At 40.1% G+C, this 21,084-nt stretch overlaps 1 protein-coding gene across 1 annotated transcript in view; it reads left to right on the top strand.

Moving 5' to 3' along the window:
* The window catches only part of REEP3 (receptor accessory protein 3), a 51,147-nt gene that overhangs the window by 8,269 nt on the left and 21,794 nt on the right, over nucleotides 1-21,084 (top strand). The window contains exon 2 of the mRNA XM_007446795.1: nucleotides 20,693-20,769. Coding sequence (XP_007446857.1) covers nucleotides 20,693-20,769 — 77 coding nt within the window. The remainder of the gene's footprint in view (nucleotides 1-20,692; nucleotides 20,770-21,084) is intronic.

Below are 21,084 nucleotides of genomic sequence, written 5' to 3'. Positions count from 1 at the left end.
TTTTTTTTTTTTTTTTTTTTTTTTTTGCGGTACGCAGACCTCTCACTGTTGTGGCCTCTCCCATTCCCATTGCGGAGCACAGGCTCTGGACTCGCAGGCTCAGCAGCCATGGCTCACGGGCACAGCCGCTCCGCGGCATGTGGGATCTTCCCGGACCGGGGCACGAACCCGTGTCCCCTGAATCGGCAGGCGGACTCTCAACCACTGCGCCACCAGGGAAGCCCTGGAAGGCAGACTCTTAACCACTAGACCACCAGGGAAGTCCCTGAACAAGTTATTTTTTTTGCCTCAATTTCCTTATCTGGAAAATGAGAACAGTAGTAGTACGTACCTCCTCAGGTGGTTGTGAGGATTATATGAGTTAATGAACACAAAGTATTTAAATCAGTACCTGTTATATAAGATTTTTTTTCACGATGTAAACACTATTTGCATCTGATTCCTATAGTATCCTACTGTGACCATTCTTCTTCTGTCCAATAGTTTGTTTTCCCTGGTATTGTCTTGTTTGTTTTGTTTTGTTTTGTTCACTTCTTTGGTATCCTCTGTTCTCATTGCAAATTTAGACCCAAACTCTGTGATAGTTGTGTGAATTTCTTCTCCGTGCATTCTCATCTGTTAGACATTCTGGACTGGCTCTTTTTTTTTAATTTAATTTAATTTATTTATTTATTTATTTTTGTCTGTGTTGGGTCTTCATTTCTGTGCGTGGGCTTTCTCTAGTTGCGGCGAGTGGGGGCCACTCTTCATAGCGGTGCCTGGGCCTCTCACTGTCACAGCCTCTCTTGTGGAGCACAAGCTCCAGACGCGCAGGCTCAGTAGTTGTGGCTCATGGGCCTAGTTGCTCTGCGGCTTGTGGGATCTTCCCAGACCAGGGCTCGAACCCATGTCCCCTGCATTGGCAGGCAGATTCTCAACCACTGTGCCACCAGGGAAGCCCTCTGGGCTGGCTCTTGTTTTAGATCCTTAGATTTCTTGATCTCCTGTTTTCCTGTTTCTTATTTTACTTCCTCATTTTGATGCAATGCCTTGTTCCTGAGAAGGCTTTTTGAGAGGTAGTGTTTTTTTTTCTTTTTCTTTTTCTTTTCTTTTCTTTTTTTTTTTTTTTGCAGTACGCGGGCCTCTCACTGTTGTGGCCTCTCCCGTTGCGGAGCACAGGCTCCAGACGCGCAGGCTTGGCGGCCATGGCTCATGGGCCCAGCCGCTCCATGGCACGTGGGATCTTTCCAGACCAGGGCACGAACCTGTGTCCCCTGCATTGGCAGGCGGACTCTCAACCACTACACCACCAGGGAAGCCCGAGAGGTAGATTTTTTTTGAGATGATAGGCTGGAAATAATTTTCCTTGAGAATTTCCTTCAGAATTTTGTCTTTTAGCTTCTTGTGTTGCTGTGCAGACGTCTGAAGGCATTCTAATTCTTACCTGCTTGTGGGATCTTTTCTATGTCCCCATTGTTTTAAAATTTCATGATGTCATGCCTCAGTGTGAGCCAATTATAATCAATTCTGCTAAACCCTCAGTAGTCTCTTTTAATCTGAGAATCCTTTGTTTTTCAGCTCTGGGAAATTTGGTTAAAATTATTTCTTTATAATTTTCTCCACTTCATTTTCACTATTTGTTCTATCTGGGATTCCTTTTACTCACTTATAAAGCCACTTGGACTGATTCTCTAATTTTTTGATCTTTTTTTCTTCTCTTTCCTATCTTTTTCTTTTTTGCTCTATTTTATGGTAGAGTTCCTCAATTTTATCTTCTCTTATGTGTTTAATTTCTAAGAGCTCCTTTTATTCTCCGAATGTTCCCTTTTTCGATAGCACCCTATTCTTATTTTGTTTAAAATAACTTCCTGGGCTTCCCTGGTGCAGTGGTTGCTCCACTTCATTTTCACTATTTGTTCTATCTGGGATTCCTTTTACTCACTTATAAAGCCACTTGGACTGATTCTCTAATTTTTTGATCTTTTTTTCTTCTCTTTCCTATCTTTTTCTTTTTTGCTCTATTTTATGGTAGAGTTCCTCAATTTTATCTTCTCTTATGTGTTTAATTTCTAAGAGCTCCTTTTATTCTCCGAATGTTCCCTTTTTCGATAGCACCCTATTCTTATTTTGTTTAAAATAACTTCCTGGGCTTCCCTGGTGGCGCAGTGGTTGAGAGTCCGCCTGCCGATGCAGGGGACACGGGTTCGTGCCCCGGTCTGGGAAGATCCCACATGCCGTGGAGCGGCTGGGCCTGTGAGCCATGGCCACTGAGCCTGTGCATCTGGAGCCTGTGCTCCGCAACGGGAGAGGCCACAACAGTGAGAGGCCCGCGTACTGGAAAAAAAAAAAAAAAAAAATTTGTTCCTAGGACTGCCATAAGGAAGTGCCGCAAACTGAGTGTCTTAAAACAATAGAAATGTATTGTCTCACCGTTCTGTTGACTAGATGTGCACAGGGCCACATTCCCTCTGAAACCTGTTGAGAATCCTTTCTCTCCTGTTTCTAGCTTCTGGTGGTTGCCAACAATCCTTGGTGTTCCTTATCTTTCAGCTGCTCCACTTCAGTCTCTGCCTCTATTATCATAAGATGTTCTCCCCTCCTGTGTCTTTGTCTCTGAGTCTCTCTTCTTCCTCTTTTAAGGACACCAGTCATATTGAGTTAAGGGACTACCATACCCCAGTATGACCTCATCCTAACTATATATAACTATATATAATTATATCTATATCTATATATATATAACTATATATATAATTATATCTTCAGTGACCCTATTTCCAAATGAGGTCACATTCTGAGGGTTAGAACTTTGTATTAGTCTTCTCAGGCTACCATAACTAAATGCTACACACCGAATAGCTTCAACAACATAAATTTGTTTTCTCACAGTTCTGTAGGCTGCAAATCCAAGATTAAGGTGCCATCAGGGCTGGTTTTTGGTGACACCTCAAGGAAGCTTATAGACCTTCTCTCTGTGTCCTCATATGACCTTTCCTCTGTGCATGCATGGAGAGAGATATCTCTGGTGTCTCTTACTTTTCTTATAAGGACACTAGTTCTATTGAATTAGGGCCCCATTCTTACAACCTCATGTAATCTTAATCACCTCCTTAAAGTTCCTGTCTCCAAATACAGTTACTCTGGGGGTTAGGGCTTCAACATGTGAATTTTAGGGGGACAGAATTCAGTCTATAACAGACTTCAACATATCTTTCTGGGGGACACATCTCAACCCATAACGATCATTTCCTTAAAAAATTATCAGTGTCTATATCTTTAGGTGTTTTCTTTTGTGCCAGGCAGGTTCTTCATAGAAGACTCTTCCATTCTGAAAGGTACTTGGTTGCTGGCATTCTGGTGGGAAAATAAGTGTTGGGGGCCCTCAATATTTTATAAACTTTTACTTAATCCTTATTAGCCCTACTCTCAACTGTGCCAGAGATTTGCAAATCCAGCGATCCTTTGATTCACCACGCTTTCCAGAGAATAAGCCTCAGGGTCCTGCTAGGGGAGGGAGGGGCATCACCACACAGTTCAAGTGGGAGGACATCTAGGGGCCCACCTGCTCCTTACAGCCGTCCTTCTTTTGCCTTTTTTGCCAAGAATTGTGTTACCAGTTTTTGAGCCTTTTGGAAGCTCTGCAGTGTAAAGTTGGGCTGCTTCTCAGCTTTTCCCACTGTCCACTTATTGTTCCATTTTCTCAGGTATCCTGAGTCAGTTACTACTCAGCCATTTCTTTCTTGGGTACAAAAATGTTGATGCTCTCTTCTCTTCTATATTTTTCCGGACTTAAGTGTTTTTGAAAAATCACTTTACTGTTGCTTTAAAGAGATTTGTGGTGGGGAATGCAATTAAATGTGTATACTCATTCTACTATCTTTACCCATATTTCCAGATTGACTTTGTGAGTGGTATACTTGTGGTTGATTTATACTGTAATATCAAATAAGACTTGTTTTACCATTAACATTGGTTTTTAAAATGTGTTCGCATAGGAGATAGGTTTAAAGTAGTAATACATATTATCATTTATTCAATCCTTGACAATTTTAGAATTCAATTTTAGCTGACATGCAATGAATACATGTATATCTTGTTTTGAGTTATAGTTGTTCACAAATCAGGTTGTGATAAAATCACAGTTTCTACTTGAGACAGTTAAAAAAATCACTTGGGGGCTTCCCTGGTGGCGCAAAATACAACATCAAAGATGACAACGGGACATGCTAATCTCCCCACAGCAACTGCTCAGAGAAGGATCTCCGTGGCTAGAGTCAATGCAATCCCTATCAAACTACCAATGGCATTTTTCACAGAACTAGGACAAAAAATTTCACAATTTGTATGGAAACACAAAAGAGGAAAAAAAAAAAAATACATATATATATATATATATATATATATATATATATATATATATATGAATTAGAGTACCCCTTGACCTTTAGGAAGTAAATTGAAAGCATTCCAACAATTTTCACACTAAGATGGAGCTAGCCAACCACAGCTGTCTTGTCCTTTTCTAGCTTCCAATGCAAATGCTTTGCAAAACCTACGGAAAGAAAAAAATTCTCATGGTAACATTTAAACCTAACAGGCTAAGTCAGGCTTTTGCTAATATCTAGGAAGAATTTTACTAACTGTAGTGCCAATGGCAATAGACTTTTAAAAACAGGGACAGAAACCATTGTTTCCATTAAAGGAAATGTTGTTAAGCAGTAAATTGGAGGGAGACCTAGCCACCTCCACCCTAATCCCTAGTGATGGAACAGCTTAAAATCATAAAAGCTACAGCAACCAAAAAACTCAACTGCCACCGCCTTCTTTGCAGGAGAACTGTGTTCAGAGGCAGCCAGTGTTCTGCCTCCCCCCGTATCTGTTTAGAAACCATTACCTCACTACTTTGAAGAAAACCCCCAATAAGTTCCAAAAGGGAGAAATAATGAGTACAAAAGAAGTTCAAAAGTGCAGTACTAGACGAATTCAAAAATAAAAATGACAGTAATACGTATTATAGTTTTTCTTCTTCAATGTAATAACTTTAAATGCCTTTATTTTGAACAGGAGGGAAGAACAATGAAACATTCAACTCACAAAGCAAGAAGAATATCAGAATTAAAGAAATCTGTAAAGAAAGTAGGATTAATAAAGCAATAAAAAAGCAGAAATAAAAATAAAAACAAAACCAAGAGAATTACAATATCTAAGAGTTGTTCCCTTCAATGAGTCTAGTAAGAGAAACACTTGGAATAGCTTAAGGTATGGAGAAGAGTAGAAAAAGGATTGACAAAATAAACAAGAAAGGGTTTAAGCAAGCAATGCTAAACTTAAGTGACAGAAAATTAAGACTGTATAATGGAGGGCTTTAAATGAATGCATAACTTAGTCCTTTTAGAATAAAATTTTTTTGGACCTAGAGTGAAGTAAGTCAGAAAGAGAAAAACAGATATCGTGTATTAACACATATATGTAGAATCTAGAAAAATGGTATAGATGACCTTAACTGCCAAGCAGAAATAGAGACACAGATGTAGAAACAAATGTATGGATATGAAGGGGGAAAGGGGTGGGGTGGGAGGAATTGGGAGATTGGGATTGACACATATACACTATTGATACTATTTATAACATAGACAACTGATGGGAACATACTATAGCACAGGGAACTCTACTTAATGCGCTGTAGTGTCCTAAGTGGAGGGGATATATGTATATGTACGGCTGATTCATTTTGCTGTGCAGTAGAAGCTAACACAACGTTGTAAAGCAACTATACCCCAATAAAAATTAATTTTAAAAAATAAGTAAATAAAATAAAAATGGAATGTTTTCTAACAATGTAAGATATACCTATTCTTTATTTTTCCTTTTCAGCTAAAATTTACATTATTTAAGCAGAGAAGTTTCCCCTTTTACACAACACCAGGATCTACCTTTGGAATGTTCAGATATGTATATCATCTTCCCATTATGTAATTTTAGTAATATAGTGCTTCATCAACTACAGCTGTAATAATCAGATTGTCAGCCAGATTGCCATCACACTGTGAAGGGTCCTCCTAAAAATATAAAAGCTAGAGCTGTTCCTGAAGATTTTAGCTAAGTAAGAAAAATAAAATCTTTCAGAAAACCTCATGTAATTTTAAAAGCTCATGAGAGAGATGTTACTTCAGAAATGTAATAGATTGTAAAAAGATGAAGTTCTGGGCTTCCCTGGTGGCGCAGTGGTTGAGAGTCCGCCTGCCGATGCAGGGGACACGGGTTCGTGACCGGTCCGAGTAGATCCCACATGCCGCGGAGCAGCTGGGCCCGTGAGCCATGGCCGCTGAGCCTGCGCATCCGGAGCCTGTGCTCCACAACAGTGGGAGGCCCGCGTACCGCAAAAAAAAAAAAAAAAAAAAAAAAAAAAGATGAAGTTGTTTTGAAAAACTGCAAAATTTTAAAATATATTGAATTATACAAATATATGAAATTTTGTCTATCTCTTGTCTGTCAGGATAAATATAGACTGATTCCTTTTTTTTTTAAACCACAGATCCAAACTCTGCAGGTAAAATGGAAAAATTCATCAAAAGGTCTTGAAAAGTCACAGAAGTAGAGTGAGTTGAGTAATTTTATTTTAAAATATTATATTAACTTCCAAAGGTTTTCAATAGCATCTTTTAAGTGAAGATCTAACAATTCCGTTTTATTATGTTATATTCTTCTTAAGAAGATTGTCAGAATAAATTATTAGAACCAATTAAGGACGTTTTTGCCAATGACATTTTGTTTGACTATAATTTCAGCCTACTCATCAATGTTCTTACTTTCTCTCTGTAGGAGGCAGATTTAGATTTACTCCTAAGGAGAAGAATCTAAGGGCACTTCCACCTTGGGGAGAGAGAGAGTTTCCGAGTGGTCAGTGTGCAGATAGCTCCAGGCTCTTAGGATTAGTAGACAACAGGGACATTCCACATGGAACTTCTGGGTAGAAGAGCCTGTAGGCTGCCCTTCCCTGGGTAGTTTACTCAAAGGTTTTTATCTGTTCAACTGATAGCCGTAAACAATGCCTCTGAGAAGTAGGCTAAAGACTCAGTTCCTTCTATTTTTTTCAGTTTTTTTTTTTTTTTGTAATGATGATGTGCCTAAATAGTGTTATGAAAAAAAGCGTACATTTTAACTGTTTACATCTAACAAATTATCATGCAAAACTGAGTTCATCTTTTCTACAAACCCAAGGCTCTTCTTACATTCTTTTCATGAATGATACCACCTCCTTCTAAGTGATATTTTCAGAAAAAACACAGAGCAGCCTCCCGCTGCAGTGCTTCTCAAACTTTGAGGAGCACTGGAATCCCCCTGGGATCTTGTTAAAATGAAGATTCTGATTTAGTAGTTCTGGCCTGGGCTCGAGAGTCTGCATTTCCGGCAGGTGCCCAGATGATGCCAGTGCTACTGGCCTGTAGACCGCATTTCAGGTAGCAAGAATTTTGTGCATGTTCTCAAGTCTGCTTACATATTAAAAACTTTTGGAGCTTGCCTTTTAAACACCTAGCTGCCCTCTCTCTGCACGTGATGATGGGGCCTAGAAATCTACATAATTTTTTTTTTTCATTTTTCGGTACACGGGCCTCTCACTGCTGCCGCCTCTCCCGTTGCGGAGCACAGGCTCCGGACGCGCAGGCTCAGCGGCCATGGCTCACGGGCCCAGCCCCTCCGCGGTATGTGGGATCTTCCTGGACCGGGGCACGAACCCATGTCCCCTGCATCGGCAGGCGGACTCCCAACCCCTGCGCCACCACGGAAGCCCTACATAATTTTTTTTAATCCCCAAGTAATTCTTATCCACAGCCAAATCGAAAAGCATTTATTAAGAGGTATCTTACTGTATTGTGAAAAGTGAGTAATTACCACGTTGTGCTTTTTTTAGTATAAGTTTATGTAGGCAGATGGGCATGAAATAACAAATAGTTTATTTTAGAAAACATCTGTATGTAAATGGACTAGCAACTTGGAGTATATCATAGAAAAATAATATTTTAACAAAATTAACTGTAGAATACTATTAAGGGGGTAAGGATATTGAGTTGGACTTTCTCCTAGCTTCCATGTTGTAGGGCTGGCCATACACAAAATTTCTACATCAGTGAAGTTTTTCTTGAGAATCATCCACCTTTCTTCCTGTACCTTTCCTCCCACTTTTTTCTTCCTCTCACTGTGTTTACTTGGGGTCTTCATACTATCCTGCACTCTGGCACACATCCATCCCTTCCTTACTCCAACTATCCAGTGCTCTGTAACTTACCTCTCTCTCCATTCACCCAAATGTGAACCTCAGTTCTCTGTGTGAGGCTGGCTGCACATGCTTTTGAAGGAAAGTAATTTGATAACCCAGACTCCCTTTCAGTCATGACAGATTTATTCTTCCCGGAGCTTTTGGTGTTTTTTTTTACCAGTCTTTGCTTTTCGAGAAGATGCTGTTTTCCCATGTGGTATAAAGGCTGGCTCTTACTGTTTGAATGGTTATTGTATGTTAAAGCATGCTGTTGAGCCTATAACATAAAGCTACAACTTGTATATAGAAAGTGGTATCTTACCTAAAGAAGGAAGATTTTCGTTTACTGTGTCAGTCATAGCCCTGTCGGTCACCTGGAGAAAAGAGCATACCTTTTAGTGGCTAGGTTAGTTCACTTGTGGAAATAGCAAGGTGGAATTGACCATGTGAAGATGCATGAGGAACTGGAGGACCTAGGTGCCTAAGAAGTGGTACCAGCCCTTGGGAACGCCTCAGATAGGAAGTGTAATGGGCCAAGACTTTGGGAACACTAAGGGAATAAAGAAGGTCGGATGACAATCTAGCATGGAAACATGACAATTAGGATGGCCATTCAGCCCCGTTTACTCCTCTCTGTCCCAGGCTAAAATCCTGAGAAATTCTGTGTGGTTCTGTCAAAAGTGGAATGGTGTCTCTGTTAGATATTTATTATCCCACATAAATCAATAGGACTTTAAATAATACAAAAAGTGAAGTGCAAATTCTCAGCCAGTGTGGATGCAGAGAGTTATTTTGAACTAAGAGGTCATTCCTTCCTAAATTCTGCTCCCGGGAACAGTTCCTGTAAGCAATTCCTGCTTTTTACACCTTCTTCTCAACACCCCTTATAAATTAATTATCATCTAGTTTTTAAACATTTTTGCACTTTTTCCTTCTCTCAAGTTTCTCAAACTACTGAGGTCAGGGATGAGATACACGAGGCTTCTGTGATTCAAGAACATGGAGGAAGACCAAGGCAGTCTTGTGAAAGAGTATCCATTTCTAGTTACAATCTGCCCCATTTTAATTGATTTTAACACCAGGTACATCTGTATAATATGAGGCTTTCTTCCTCAGAACAACAGGATATTCTGTGAGGTCTTTGGCAGTGACATCTAGAAACTGCAGGTAAACCATGTTGCTGCAAGTTCAGCATCTGAAAGTATAACCGACTCCCAAACATCCAAGTCCTGGAAAGCTATAAAGTGAAGACAGTGGGGCAGTGGGGGAAGAAGTACCCCAAAGTCAAGGAAGTCCAAATCAATCCTGGTCTAACATATTCACCTCCAACGCATGCTCCCTCTTTTTTTTTTTTTTTTTTTTGCGGTACGCGGACCTCTCACTGTTGTGACCTCTCCTGTTGCGGAGCACAGGCTCCAGACGCTCAGGCTCAGCGGCCATGGCTCACGGGCCCAGCCACTCCGCGGCATGTGGGATCTTCCCGGACCGGGGCTCAAACCTGTGTCCCCTGCATCGGCAGGCAGACTCAACCACTGTGCCACCAGGGAAGCCCCGCCCTCATTTTAAAGAAAAAAAAAAAAAAAACTATTTCAACCAAGGTCTCTATTCACTGTGGATTGAAATTCAACTAGCTTATTTTCAAGCATGCTTCTAACTTAGCACAGCTCTGGGAAAAATCCCATAATTGAGCCATCTGGGTTGGATAAAAGAGGGAGTTTTTCTATTTGATTTCTCACATTTTGTTCCTTTGTTTTTAATGGGGAAAAATCATTATGAAGTAACCAAATTATTGCATAATGTTAGTGAAACAGGAGAAATCTTTTCAACTCGATACTGTTTCTAAAGAAATCTGTATTAGAAGATCTGTCTGTGGTCTCTGAAATGTGGTATAGAATGAGTGTTTTGGGTGAACTGACTTGAGGGAATAACTAATAACGGTCGGAAAATGAAGTTCTCTTTGGGTGGTCTGAAATTCAGCAGTGTTTATTTCTTTTCAGACTCAGCAAGGATACTTTTTTCCAGTGAAGCATATTTTAGCATTTTATGCCCTGGATTTACTTAGTGTGGTTATAATTGAAATCATTAGGCATGTGTAATTTTTCATTTTTTCTTAAAACCAGCATTAATTGCTTTATGATTCAAAGAATCTGAAATTAAGAGACATTGGAAAGTTGTTTAATCTCTGAAAACTTTGAAAACAACTTTGACAAATTAGACTATGCTGTATGTTATAAATTGCTGTTTGCAGTCCAGAGTTACTTGTTTGAATCTTATTACATCAATTCAGATCTTAAAATTAAGAAACTGTTAAGTAAAAGGCTCCCCCTGTGTTTGCTTTACTAGGCACAGGGGTGCTAGGTCCTGGGAACAAGATGATGAACAAGACAATTTCAGTCCCTATTGGTTGTTAGGGTCAAAAAGCAGAGGCAGATGTTATACAAACCGTTTCACAGATACGCCACAAAGAGAAAGTGGCGTGCACAAAAATTATATATGACCTTTGGAGGCGGGTAGAGGCAGTTAGGGAAGGTTTTCCTTTGGAAATGAAGAAATTTCATTCATACAAGGCAAATGAATATATAATATATAAAAAATATTAGTAGTTATATGCTGGATCCAACACACAAGTGCTGGTGATCCCTTATTATTATCCTTTTATATGTCTTCTTTTACTCATCCCTCCAATGAAAGTTTCTTGGGGGTAGGACTGCCTTGACATATAGGTTTATGACTATTTTATGTCAGTGGGTTTTGTTTGTAATAGGCCCTGAGTAATATTTTGTCAAATTAATATATAACCTTTTTCTTTCATTGTGCAAGTATCATTTAGTACAGTTATATCTTTTAACACAGGGGTCCCCAACCCCCGGGCAGCAGACCGGTACCAGTCCACGGCCTGTTAGGAACCCGGCACAGCAGGAGGTGAGCGGCAGGTGAGCGAGCAAAGCTCCATCTGCCGCTCCCCGTCGCTCCCCACCGCTCCCGTCGCTTGCTTTACTGCGAACCTGAACCATCCCCCACCCCGGTCCGTGGAAAAATTGCCTTCCGTGAAACCGGCCCCTGGCGCCAAAAAGGCTAGGGACCGCTGATTTAACGTACATCATTGTTAATATCATTGCTGTTATAATATCACAATGCTCATAGCATAGCAAGAATAACTTACATACAGATACAATTTAAGAAAAATGCTTTTTAATTAATATGCCCTAACCACTATTCCATAACTCTTGCAAATCTATAGCAACGAGCCTCCCACCAGAACATGATATTCCCGTATATAAATATGCCTGTGCATTGGTCTCAACTTCCATGATGGAAATCATGAGGATTATTTTACAGTCACAGTTCACTTTTTGTTTGCTTTATTTGTTTGTCCTGGGATCTAAATCAATTTCATTAAAAATTTTGTCTAAGAATGTTAAATCATAAAAACTTGTTTTGTTGAAAAATGTTTAAAACCCATGAAATGAGGCCTACTTTTCTTTTGGCATCAGGGGTAGGTAAATGCATACCTATTAAATGGAGCATGGTCTTTTGATAGTAAATTTAACCTATGAGTACATTCATTTTACAGTATTCACTCAGGCTTAAACTATCCTAATTCCTTTCAGAGAGTAAAGCAAGAACTCTATCACATGACTGTCTGGGTTTCGGAAATGCTAAGTCTTTATAAAAACCTTATGGATTTTGAGTAATAAAGCAAGTGCTGGCTTGTTAAGTAGGATAATCTGATCCATGCACTGTGTAAACCAGAATGTAATTTTAGATACTATGGTTTTATATCACAGTTGACTCCATAATTTTCAGAAGAACTTGCCTAATTACAGGAGTATATTTTCTTAGAAAATAAATTCATTTTGATATTTAAATGATTTTAACATTCTATTAGAGTAATCTTTTATTTATAATTTTTTTTTTTTTTTCCTGTACGCGGGCCTCTCACTGTTGTGGCCTCTCCCGTTGCGGAGCGCAGGCTCCGGACGCACAGGCTTAGCCGCCATGGCTCACGGGCCCAGCCGCTCCACGGCATGTGGGAGGGATCCTCCCGGACCGGGGCACGAACCCGTGTCCCCTGCATCGGCAGGCGGACTCTCAACCACTGCGCCACCAGGGAAGCCCAATATTTTATTTTTAATTAAAACATTCTTCACATTTCTCTAGTCATGAAACATATAGTGGGTAAAGTGTCCCAAAATTGATAAGTGATTGCCATTTCATTGGGACCACTTCAAAAGAACTTTATTACCAAATACTTAGGGAAAATGGAAATTATATGCTTGCTTATAAGTTAGCCCAGGTCACTGATTCTTTAAATAAATATTTTTGAATGTTTATTTTGTACCAGGTACTGTAGTAGGCATTAGGTGTACTCCTGGGAAAGAAAACAGAGCAAAGTAGGCAGAATAGACCATTGAGCAATTTTTTTCATGTAGTCTTCCCACCGACTTTTATGCATTTTATTTTTTGGATATCTTGGCCTACCACTCAGAATATAATGACTTTAAACTTTATGCATATTTCTAACAAGCTTATTTATCTGATTCTTTGTTCTACTGAAAGTAGCAGGGGATTGCCTTAAGTCACATATACTGACAATACAGATGATAACAAATTCACCCAGATAGAAACCACACTTGCCAAAGGGTCACAATAGTAATTTGAAATAGTATTTCTCTGACTCTGCCCCAATCTGCTGCATGAGAATATCAATCTTGCCTATCCTCCAGTTTCTTCCCCAATACTTCTGAGAGTCCCCTGGGGATATCTCAGCCAGAGTTTCTTAAAAGGAAAGTCCTTTTCTCCATTTCCAGATCACTGTGGTAGTAGCACCCATCACTGCCAACCAGGGCATTAGCTATGTCACAGATGGCAGCCAATTGCACTGTGACCAATGTCCACCTAGTTCTGGAACCGTGGCTACTATGGCCTTGCTCTCTCACTCTCCATAGAGATTAGAGGATAGCCTTTTATATTAGGGTAGGCTAAGCTGCTGTAATTACAAAATGCGGGGGGAAAAATGCAACGGCTGAGGGAATACAGAAATGTTTTTCTCTCTCACATGATGGTCCAGGTTAGTGTTGACTTCAGCAAGAAATGCTTCTCAAGCAACTGTGTAAGAAGAACTAGGGCCCTGCCCATCTTGAACAAATAGATTCCAAGGTTGCTCTGCCCCCTGCCCTCCCAGCCGCAGGAAGGGAGAGAGCCTGTGGGGGAGACCCAGCCCTACTCAAAAGCCTCAGCTAAGATTCTGTCAGCGAGAACAGGACACGTGGCCCTTCCACCCTCAGAGGTTAGGCTGAGAAGCACGGCCCTGGCTGGGCCACTTCCCAGCTGCCACTCCGTTGTTCTGTCTTTTTATGGACAGCAAGCTGTCACCTCCACACCTGTCTTGTTTCACCATCCTAGACCTTTCTTTGCAGCCCCCTAGCTCTGACACCCAGAGCAGTGGAGAGCATCCTTCTCTTCCATCTCTACACTAGGCAGGTCTTTTTCCATCCGTATAGACAACTTGTAAAAACCTTTAGTACTATTTTCAAGTCCACTCTCCTTCCCACCCATCCCCAGCCTTAAAAGATGACCTGCCCTCCTACTGCAGAGTAAAGATAGAGGTCCTCAACTATGAAACACTTCAGCCCTCTTCCCAACATGGCCACTCTTCTTTTCTTTTCCTTCTATCCCAGAGGAAGATGCATCCCTGCTTCTTTTAATTTTTTTAAACATTTATTTATTTATTTGGTTGGTTGGTTGGTTGGTTGGTTGCACCGGGTCTTAGTTGTGGCATGTGGGCTTCTTAGTTGTGGCATGCAAACGCTTAGTTGTGGCATGCATGTGGGATCTAGTTCCCTGACCAGGGATCGAACCTGGGTCCCCTCCATTGCGAGTGTGGAGTCTTACCCACTGTGCCACCAGGGAAGTCCCCCTGCTTCTCGATCCCACTCTTCTTTCTAATATTATTCTTGTCTGTCTCATTCAAGATCTTGTTCCGTTAAGTATTCCTGCTTTCTTATAATTTGAATCTCATTATCTCTCCAGTAAAATGTTCAGTCCTTGAGGCTGTACACATGCTTTCCTTTTGCCTCCTGCTATTTTTTATTTCCCCTTTTTTTCTTTTTAAACCAGGTCTCTTAAAAGACTCCTCTATATTTAATTGTCATGTCTTTACCTCTTGTCTACTGTCCAGCCTTTTGCAGTCCTGAGGTAAAGGAGCACACTAAGCTCTGTGCAGCCCCATATTCATGCAACAATTCATATGTTTATTGAGCACCTTCTCTGCAGGTGCAGAGGATTTAGTAGTGAAAAAAATGAAAGTCTTTGTCCTCTTGGAGTTTACATTCTAGTAAGGAAGGGCAGGAAAAAAAATTGAATATTTGTTAGATGTGTCTATGATATGTGATATGTGCTAAAGAGAAAAATAAGTCATGATAAAGGAGTTAGAACGACATTGTTATTTTAAACAAGTGGTCAGGAAAGGCCTCTCGGATAAATATTTGAGCAGAGACCTGAAGCAAGTGAGAAACTGAGGGAAGAGCATTTCAACAAGGAAATAGCATGTACTAAGGCCCTGAGGCAGGAACATTACCGTACGCAGGAAGGACAGTAAAGGGCCAATGTGACTGGAGCAGAACAGGGGAAGGGGGAAGAGGAGAAGATGAGGCCAGAGAGGCAGCTGAGGTGCCAGAGCCACAGGGCCTTGTAGGCTGAGGTAAGAATCCTGAGGGGGGCCATCAGAGGGGTTTGAGCAAAGGAATGACCTGCTCGTTAAGGAGACACTCAGTGATGTGTGCAAAAGACCCAAAAAAGCAGAGCAATCGGTTAGGACGCTATAGGGATAATCCAGACAGGAGATGATGGTCGTGTGCACTGGGGAAGTGTCTGTGGAAGGGGTGAGAAATGACTTTGATTGCTGATATGTTTCCAAGAGCGGACAGGCTGAATAGTGCTGGGACCTACCACCTGCCCCTCCAGGGGAGTTTCTTCCCCATGCTCCACCTTGCTCTGCCTCACTTGGGGCCCAGGAGGCCAGTCCTTACAGGCTGCGTTATGTCTGACTTCCCTTTGGGTTTGGCTCCTGAGAGGCTCCTGCAGAAGATCAGATGGCAAGGTGAGCGTGCAGTCGGAGCAGTGGTCTCCCTGCCACCGCAGGTTGGCTGTGACTGTCTACCTGAGGCTACAGCTCTCCCCTACGGTTACCCTGTCTGGATCCCATGAAACCCTTCCCTGTCCTCCCTTCTTCACACCAAGGGGATAACGTCAGTTCCTGCTGTTTCTAGCTCAAGGGTGAACTACTATCCTTTGTTGGTTTTCCTGAACCTCACCCACAACTTTATAAATAGTCCCTTTAATAAGCTTTCCTCAATCTTGTGCTCTTGACTCATTCTGGGAACTAGGGCATCTAATGCAGTAAAAACAGAAGAACATTTTTTAAATCACTGTTATTTACCTGTTTTTCTCCCCAGTAAAATGTTAACTCCTTGAGGACAGAAGCTGTTATATTCCTGTTTCTATTCCCATGATGTGAAGTAGGTAGGGTTTGCTACAGTTGTGTCAATGAGTGTTATATATAATGAGCCCACCTGAGTCCTTAGGAATAGTCTAAATTATGTTTGATATGAAAGATTAATCAAAAGTAGGATGTGTGCGTGTGTCCATCTTAGTGCTTGTAGGTATAAGCTCCACCTTGCTGGATAATTCAATTCCCTGGAATCAAAGAGAATTTTAAGAAAAAGTGGAGTAGCTTTCTTATTACTCATTGTTCTCATGAGGATATCTAAACAACAGTTTTGTCAATTTTACCAGTTGTTTCTGAACTGGAAAGAGATAGTACTTGTTCCCACTATCTTAAGAACATGAATTTTTTTTCCGGTAATTTTAAAGGTAGATTGTGGTTTATTACAGTTACCTGTTAAGTTACAGTCTTTTATTTGCATAACATTTTAATGACACTTATTTCTATTATATTTGGTTATGTACAATCATAAGATTATCAGTGTAATTGTTTTCCTACTAGTTTTTTGTTTTAGTATTGCATTTTGTTATTGATGTTTTCTGTCGATCTAAAGAATATTTTATCTCCACATATTTATAATTCTAATTTTGTGTCTTGCTTTTTTTTCTTTCTTCCTTCCTTGCTTCCCTCCCTCTCTCCCTCCCTCCCTCCTTCCTTCCTTCCTTCCTTTCTTCCTTCCTTTTCTCTCTCTCCTTGACTTCTTTCTGTTATTTCCTTTGGGCTAGACCTTAAACAGTAGGCTGAGCAGCCTTGAGGTATAGTTTTAATGAAAGCTTTGCTGAGTAATCATTTGGTATAAAATCCCAACCATTAACAGAAAAAAGAAAGCAATATCTTTTCAAGGTTAACTTTCTTTGTGCTTGTTCCCATGAATAACAGACACTCATTGAATTCATTTAATTATTACCTCAACTCAGCTATATTTAAGGTTCATCTTTCTAATGAGGACAACAAAAAAAATCCATAAGTTTATGAGAGCAGATTGTCAAAGAATATATTCATTAAAGATAAATTAGAACCGTGGAGTTTTGCTTATATAAAATTGTAGCCGATACCTCAGGAAAATGTCTAGGAATACCCTATTGAGTATATAGTTTGTTGTTGTTTTTTAACTAAAAAGATAGAGCCTTCTTTTTCTTCTTTTCTCCCTTTTTTAAATTTTTGGCATTATTGTGTATTCTCACAACCTAAATAAATGTTTTTCTTTTTAGAGATAAACATTATATACGTGAAAGTACTTATTTATTTGGTGGGGTTTAAAATGAGTTTGAAAACTGAATTAACACTTGACTTTACCGAAGCCAGGGTGCTTTTGAAACCTGTGGGACTGTAACAGCTCTAGTCTACTTGAGAAGTAGTCTTTCAAGGAGTATCACCAAACATTAGCTCTCTGTGCAGTTCCTTTCACCTCTACTCAATCCTATTAACAGGTAAATTATGACTATTTGTGGGGGTTTTTTTTGTTTTTTTTGTTTTTTTCTTTTGCAATACGCGGGCCTCTAACTGCTGTGGCCTTTCCCGTAGCGGAGCACAGGCTCCGGACGCGCAGGCTCAGCAGCCATGGCTCATGGGCCCAGCCGCTCGGCGGCATGTGTGATCTTCCCGGACAGGGGCACGAACCCGTGTCCCCTGCATCGGCAGGCCGACTCTCAACCACTGCGCCACCAGGGAAGCCCTGTGGGGTATTTTTTATCGTTGTTATCCGTTTGGAAGATCACAACCATAATGACGGTTGTGAAATAGTAAAATAATGAAAATATAAAATAATGAAAAATAACAAGCGTTGACTTAAATCATTTATTTTTCTGAAAGTTTCCTAAAGTTCCTATGAGAGAGACCATTTAACTCAAGCCACCACTTTCCCAGGAAAGAAGGTGGTAAAGTTTACACTGAAATCCCCAGGCTGAGTACCGGAGAGGGAAGAGAGAGCTGAAAAGATTGGTCTGATGGCAGCTGCTTGTTTGAAAATCTGCCTGGTTCAGGCTTCAGAGTAGACTGTGCCCTCCTGCGCCCGTTTCCCAGCTTGGCGAACTTGCACAACATGCTTACTTTGGCCCTCAGTAAAATGAGAGGAGTTTGCCAGGTTACTTATTTTCGAACTCTGCCCCATGGAGCAGAAGGGTTTCTTGGAGTTTCCTCAAGAGTCCGACGGTGGGTAGAATGGGAGGACCAACCAGAGCTGAGTTTTTTGTAATTGTTTTACAATTTTTTTCAATAAAGGCTTATTTAGTTCAAAAAACTTGATCGCCACCAAGGTCCCTTCTAGTTCAATGAAAGTGCGTTGTTTTGTTTGAAGGGGCTTTTTTTCTTCATTTCTTTTTGAGGGGATAACCTTGTGAATACAGTTGAATGGTAAGAGTACTAAATTACTGTTTGATTTGGAAAAAGCCAAATGAAAGAACTCATGTGAGAGCCTCACTTTCCTTTAAATAGAAAGGAGCGGGGAGAAAAAACACATAGGATTTTAGCCCTGGAAGAAAATCCCCATATTGGGACAAAAGCTTGGAACTGGAAGCAGTGAGGGATTTAAGATAACTCATGAAAAGTGAAAAACTAAAGAGAATATTTGGTCTAACTTTCTTTCTTAATTTGAGATGAAAATCTTATAAATCAGTTTCGTTGTATTTTAAATAGAGATAACATGCCCTACTATTTGCTTCAGGCAATTTTCTAAGCTCTTGGGTAAATTATTATGCATATGTCACAACACATTGCTTCAAAAGTTATTCATGGCTATTAATTGATTTCTCCATGTACATAGAAAACTGTTAAAGCTACCTGAGTTATAGTTCCTTATTGTTTATGGAATACCCAAACAAGCATCTGTATTAAAACTAAATAGGTCAATTTTCTAGCTAATTATAGAGACCTAATTTTTGTTTTTTTGTCATCTTATTGGGATGAGAACAAGGGAAGTAGTTGTTATTCTTGGACCTCGCATTCAGCAATTCCTCACATTTCTTTCTGTACGTGGCAAAATTGGTTAATAGCACCAATTCCAGAGTCAGGCAGCTTGAATAAGTCATTTTACCTCTCTCTGCCACCGTTTCCTTATAATCATATAATTATGTTTTCTACTTCATAAGGTTATTGTGGGGATAAGTGAATTAATATATGTGATGCACTTAGTACAGTCCCTGGCCTATGGTTGTCATGGTTTTGTGTATTATTGTTAGCCATTATTATATTATTGAGAAAGTGGAGGGTTTTTTTTTTTACATCTTTGTTGTAGTGTAATTGTTTTACAATGTTGTGTTAGTTTCTGCGATATAACACGGTGAATCAGCTGTACGTATACATATATCCCCATATCCCCTCCCTCTTGCGTCTCCCTCCCTCCCACCCTCCCTATCCCACCCCTCTAGGTGGTCACAAAGCACCGAGCTGATCTCCCTGTGCTACGTGGCTGCTTCCCACTAGCTAGCTATTTTACGTTTGGTAGTGTATATATGTCGCTGCTACGCTCTCACTTCGTCCCAGCTTACCCTTCCTCCTCCCCGTGTCCTCAAGTCCATCCTCTACTTCTGTGTCTTTATTCCTGTCCTGCCCCTAAGTTTTTCAGAACCTTTTTTTTTTTTTTAGATTCCATATATATGTGTTAGCATATGGTATTTGTTTTTCTCTTTCTGACCTACTTCACTCTGTGTGACAGACTCTAGGTCCATCCACCTCACTACAAATAACTCAATTTTGTTTCTTTTTATGACTAAGTAATATTCCTTTGTATATATGTACCACATCTTCTTTATCCATTCATCTATCGATGGACACCTAGGTTGAAAAGCAGAGATTTTAACCCTTAAGGAAAATCCAACCTACATGAGAGATGAGAGTGTGCTTAGGAAGGTGGAAAGGTATATTCTCACTCATTTGTGAGAATGAGTTCAAGATAAAATTAATATGGCAGCATTCCATGAAAAGGATTGGTACAGAGATACCAGAGTCTTGAGGACCTTTTAGGTTGCTCTATTCCAGGCAAGAGGTAAAGATGTCCTGAACTACTGTCTTAGTTCTTTCAGGCTGCTATAACAAAAATACCATAGTCTAGGTGGTTTATAAACAACAGAAATTTATTCTCACAGTTTAGGAGGCTGAGAAGTCCAAGATCAAAGTGCCAGCAGACCCCATGTCTGGTGAGGGCCCACTTTCCGGTTTATGATGGCCATCTTCTTGCTATGTCCTCACATGGTGGAAGAGCAGAGAGAGCTCTCTGGGGTCCCTTTTATAAGGACACCATTCACGTTCATGAGGACACTACCCTCATGACCTAAAAACCTCCCAAAGGCCCCACCTTCTAGTACACATTCAGGGTTAGGATTTCAGCATATGAATTTTGAGGGGACACGAACATTTGGTCTATTGCAACTACTCTTGTGGTATTGGAGTAGAAGGAAAAGGATATGTGAAAGATTACAGGCTTATATTTAGGGCAAGAGGAAGAAGACACTAACCTTAGACTTGCAAAGTGGGTGAATAGCATTATGGGTATAACAAACCCAGGATTGTTCTTTGGTTTCCAAATAGTTTCTATATATTGAGAAATTATGCAAAATTTAAAAGGCTAATAAAGATTAAATGTGGTCATATCATACATATACTATATGATTTGTATAATAATTAAATAGCTAGTAATCTTCATAAGGGAGCATGTAGATAAGATCTTTTAAAGAATTTTCCTCCAGTTAAGAGAAACATGTCCTATTTTTTCAATTCTCTCATTTTGGTTCCTACATTATATTGTATCAAAGTCTAGAGATTTGTTATTCTTTGATTCTTATATCCCAAGACTACTGATGTAGTGATGTGAGGAACTCAGGCATAAAACCTGTTGAGAATTAAACCATCGCCTTCTGCATTTAATCCAACATACTATGTATGATATATACAGTTTTTCAGAGTTGCAGATAACTTTGGTCTATTATTTCATACATATTTTTATTGTTTTACAGGTTCGATGGATGATGTACTGGATTGTCTTTGCTCTCTATACTGTGACTGAAACAGTAGCAGATCAGACAGTTGCTTGGTAAGTTCTAGTGTTGACAAAAGGCCAGACTATAGACTCTTGATCAGGTGTCCTGAGTTCTTATCCTGCTCCGGCTGTTAACTGAGTGAATTTGATCAGTCTACCTAATTATCCATTGTATCATTTTCTTCATCTGGGTTCCCCACAAGAACATTACTTTCCTTTTGAAATCCCCCAGGTGAAGGCGGCTCATCCTCCCCACATGCCACTCCCTGCCCATCTCCCACACACCTCCCACTACCTTAGAATAGAGAAAACTTGGTTGTCGTTATCTTTTTTCCACACTGATGACTTCAGACTATTTTTTCTTGATTA

This window comes from Lipotes vexillifer, unplaced genomic scaffold, assembly GCF_000442215.2.
Source record: "Lipotes vexillifer unplaced genomic scaffold, Lipotes_vexillifer_v1.1 scaffold1562, whole genome shotgun sequence".
Taxonomy (NCBI): Eukaryota; Metazoa; Chordata; class Mammalia; order Artiodactyla; family Lipotidae; genus Lipotes; species Lipotes vexillifer.
The sequence above is the reverse complement of the archived record's forward strand: the minus strand, read 5'-3'. Positions and strand labels throughout refer to the sequence as shown.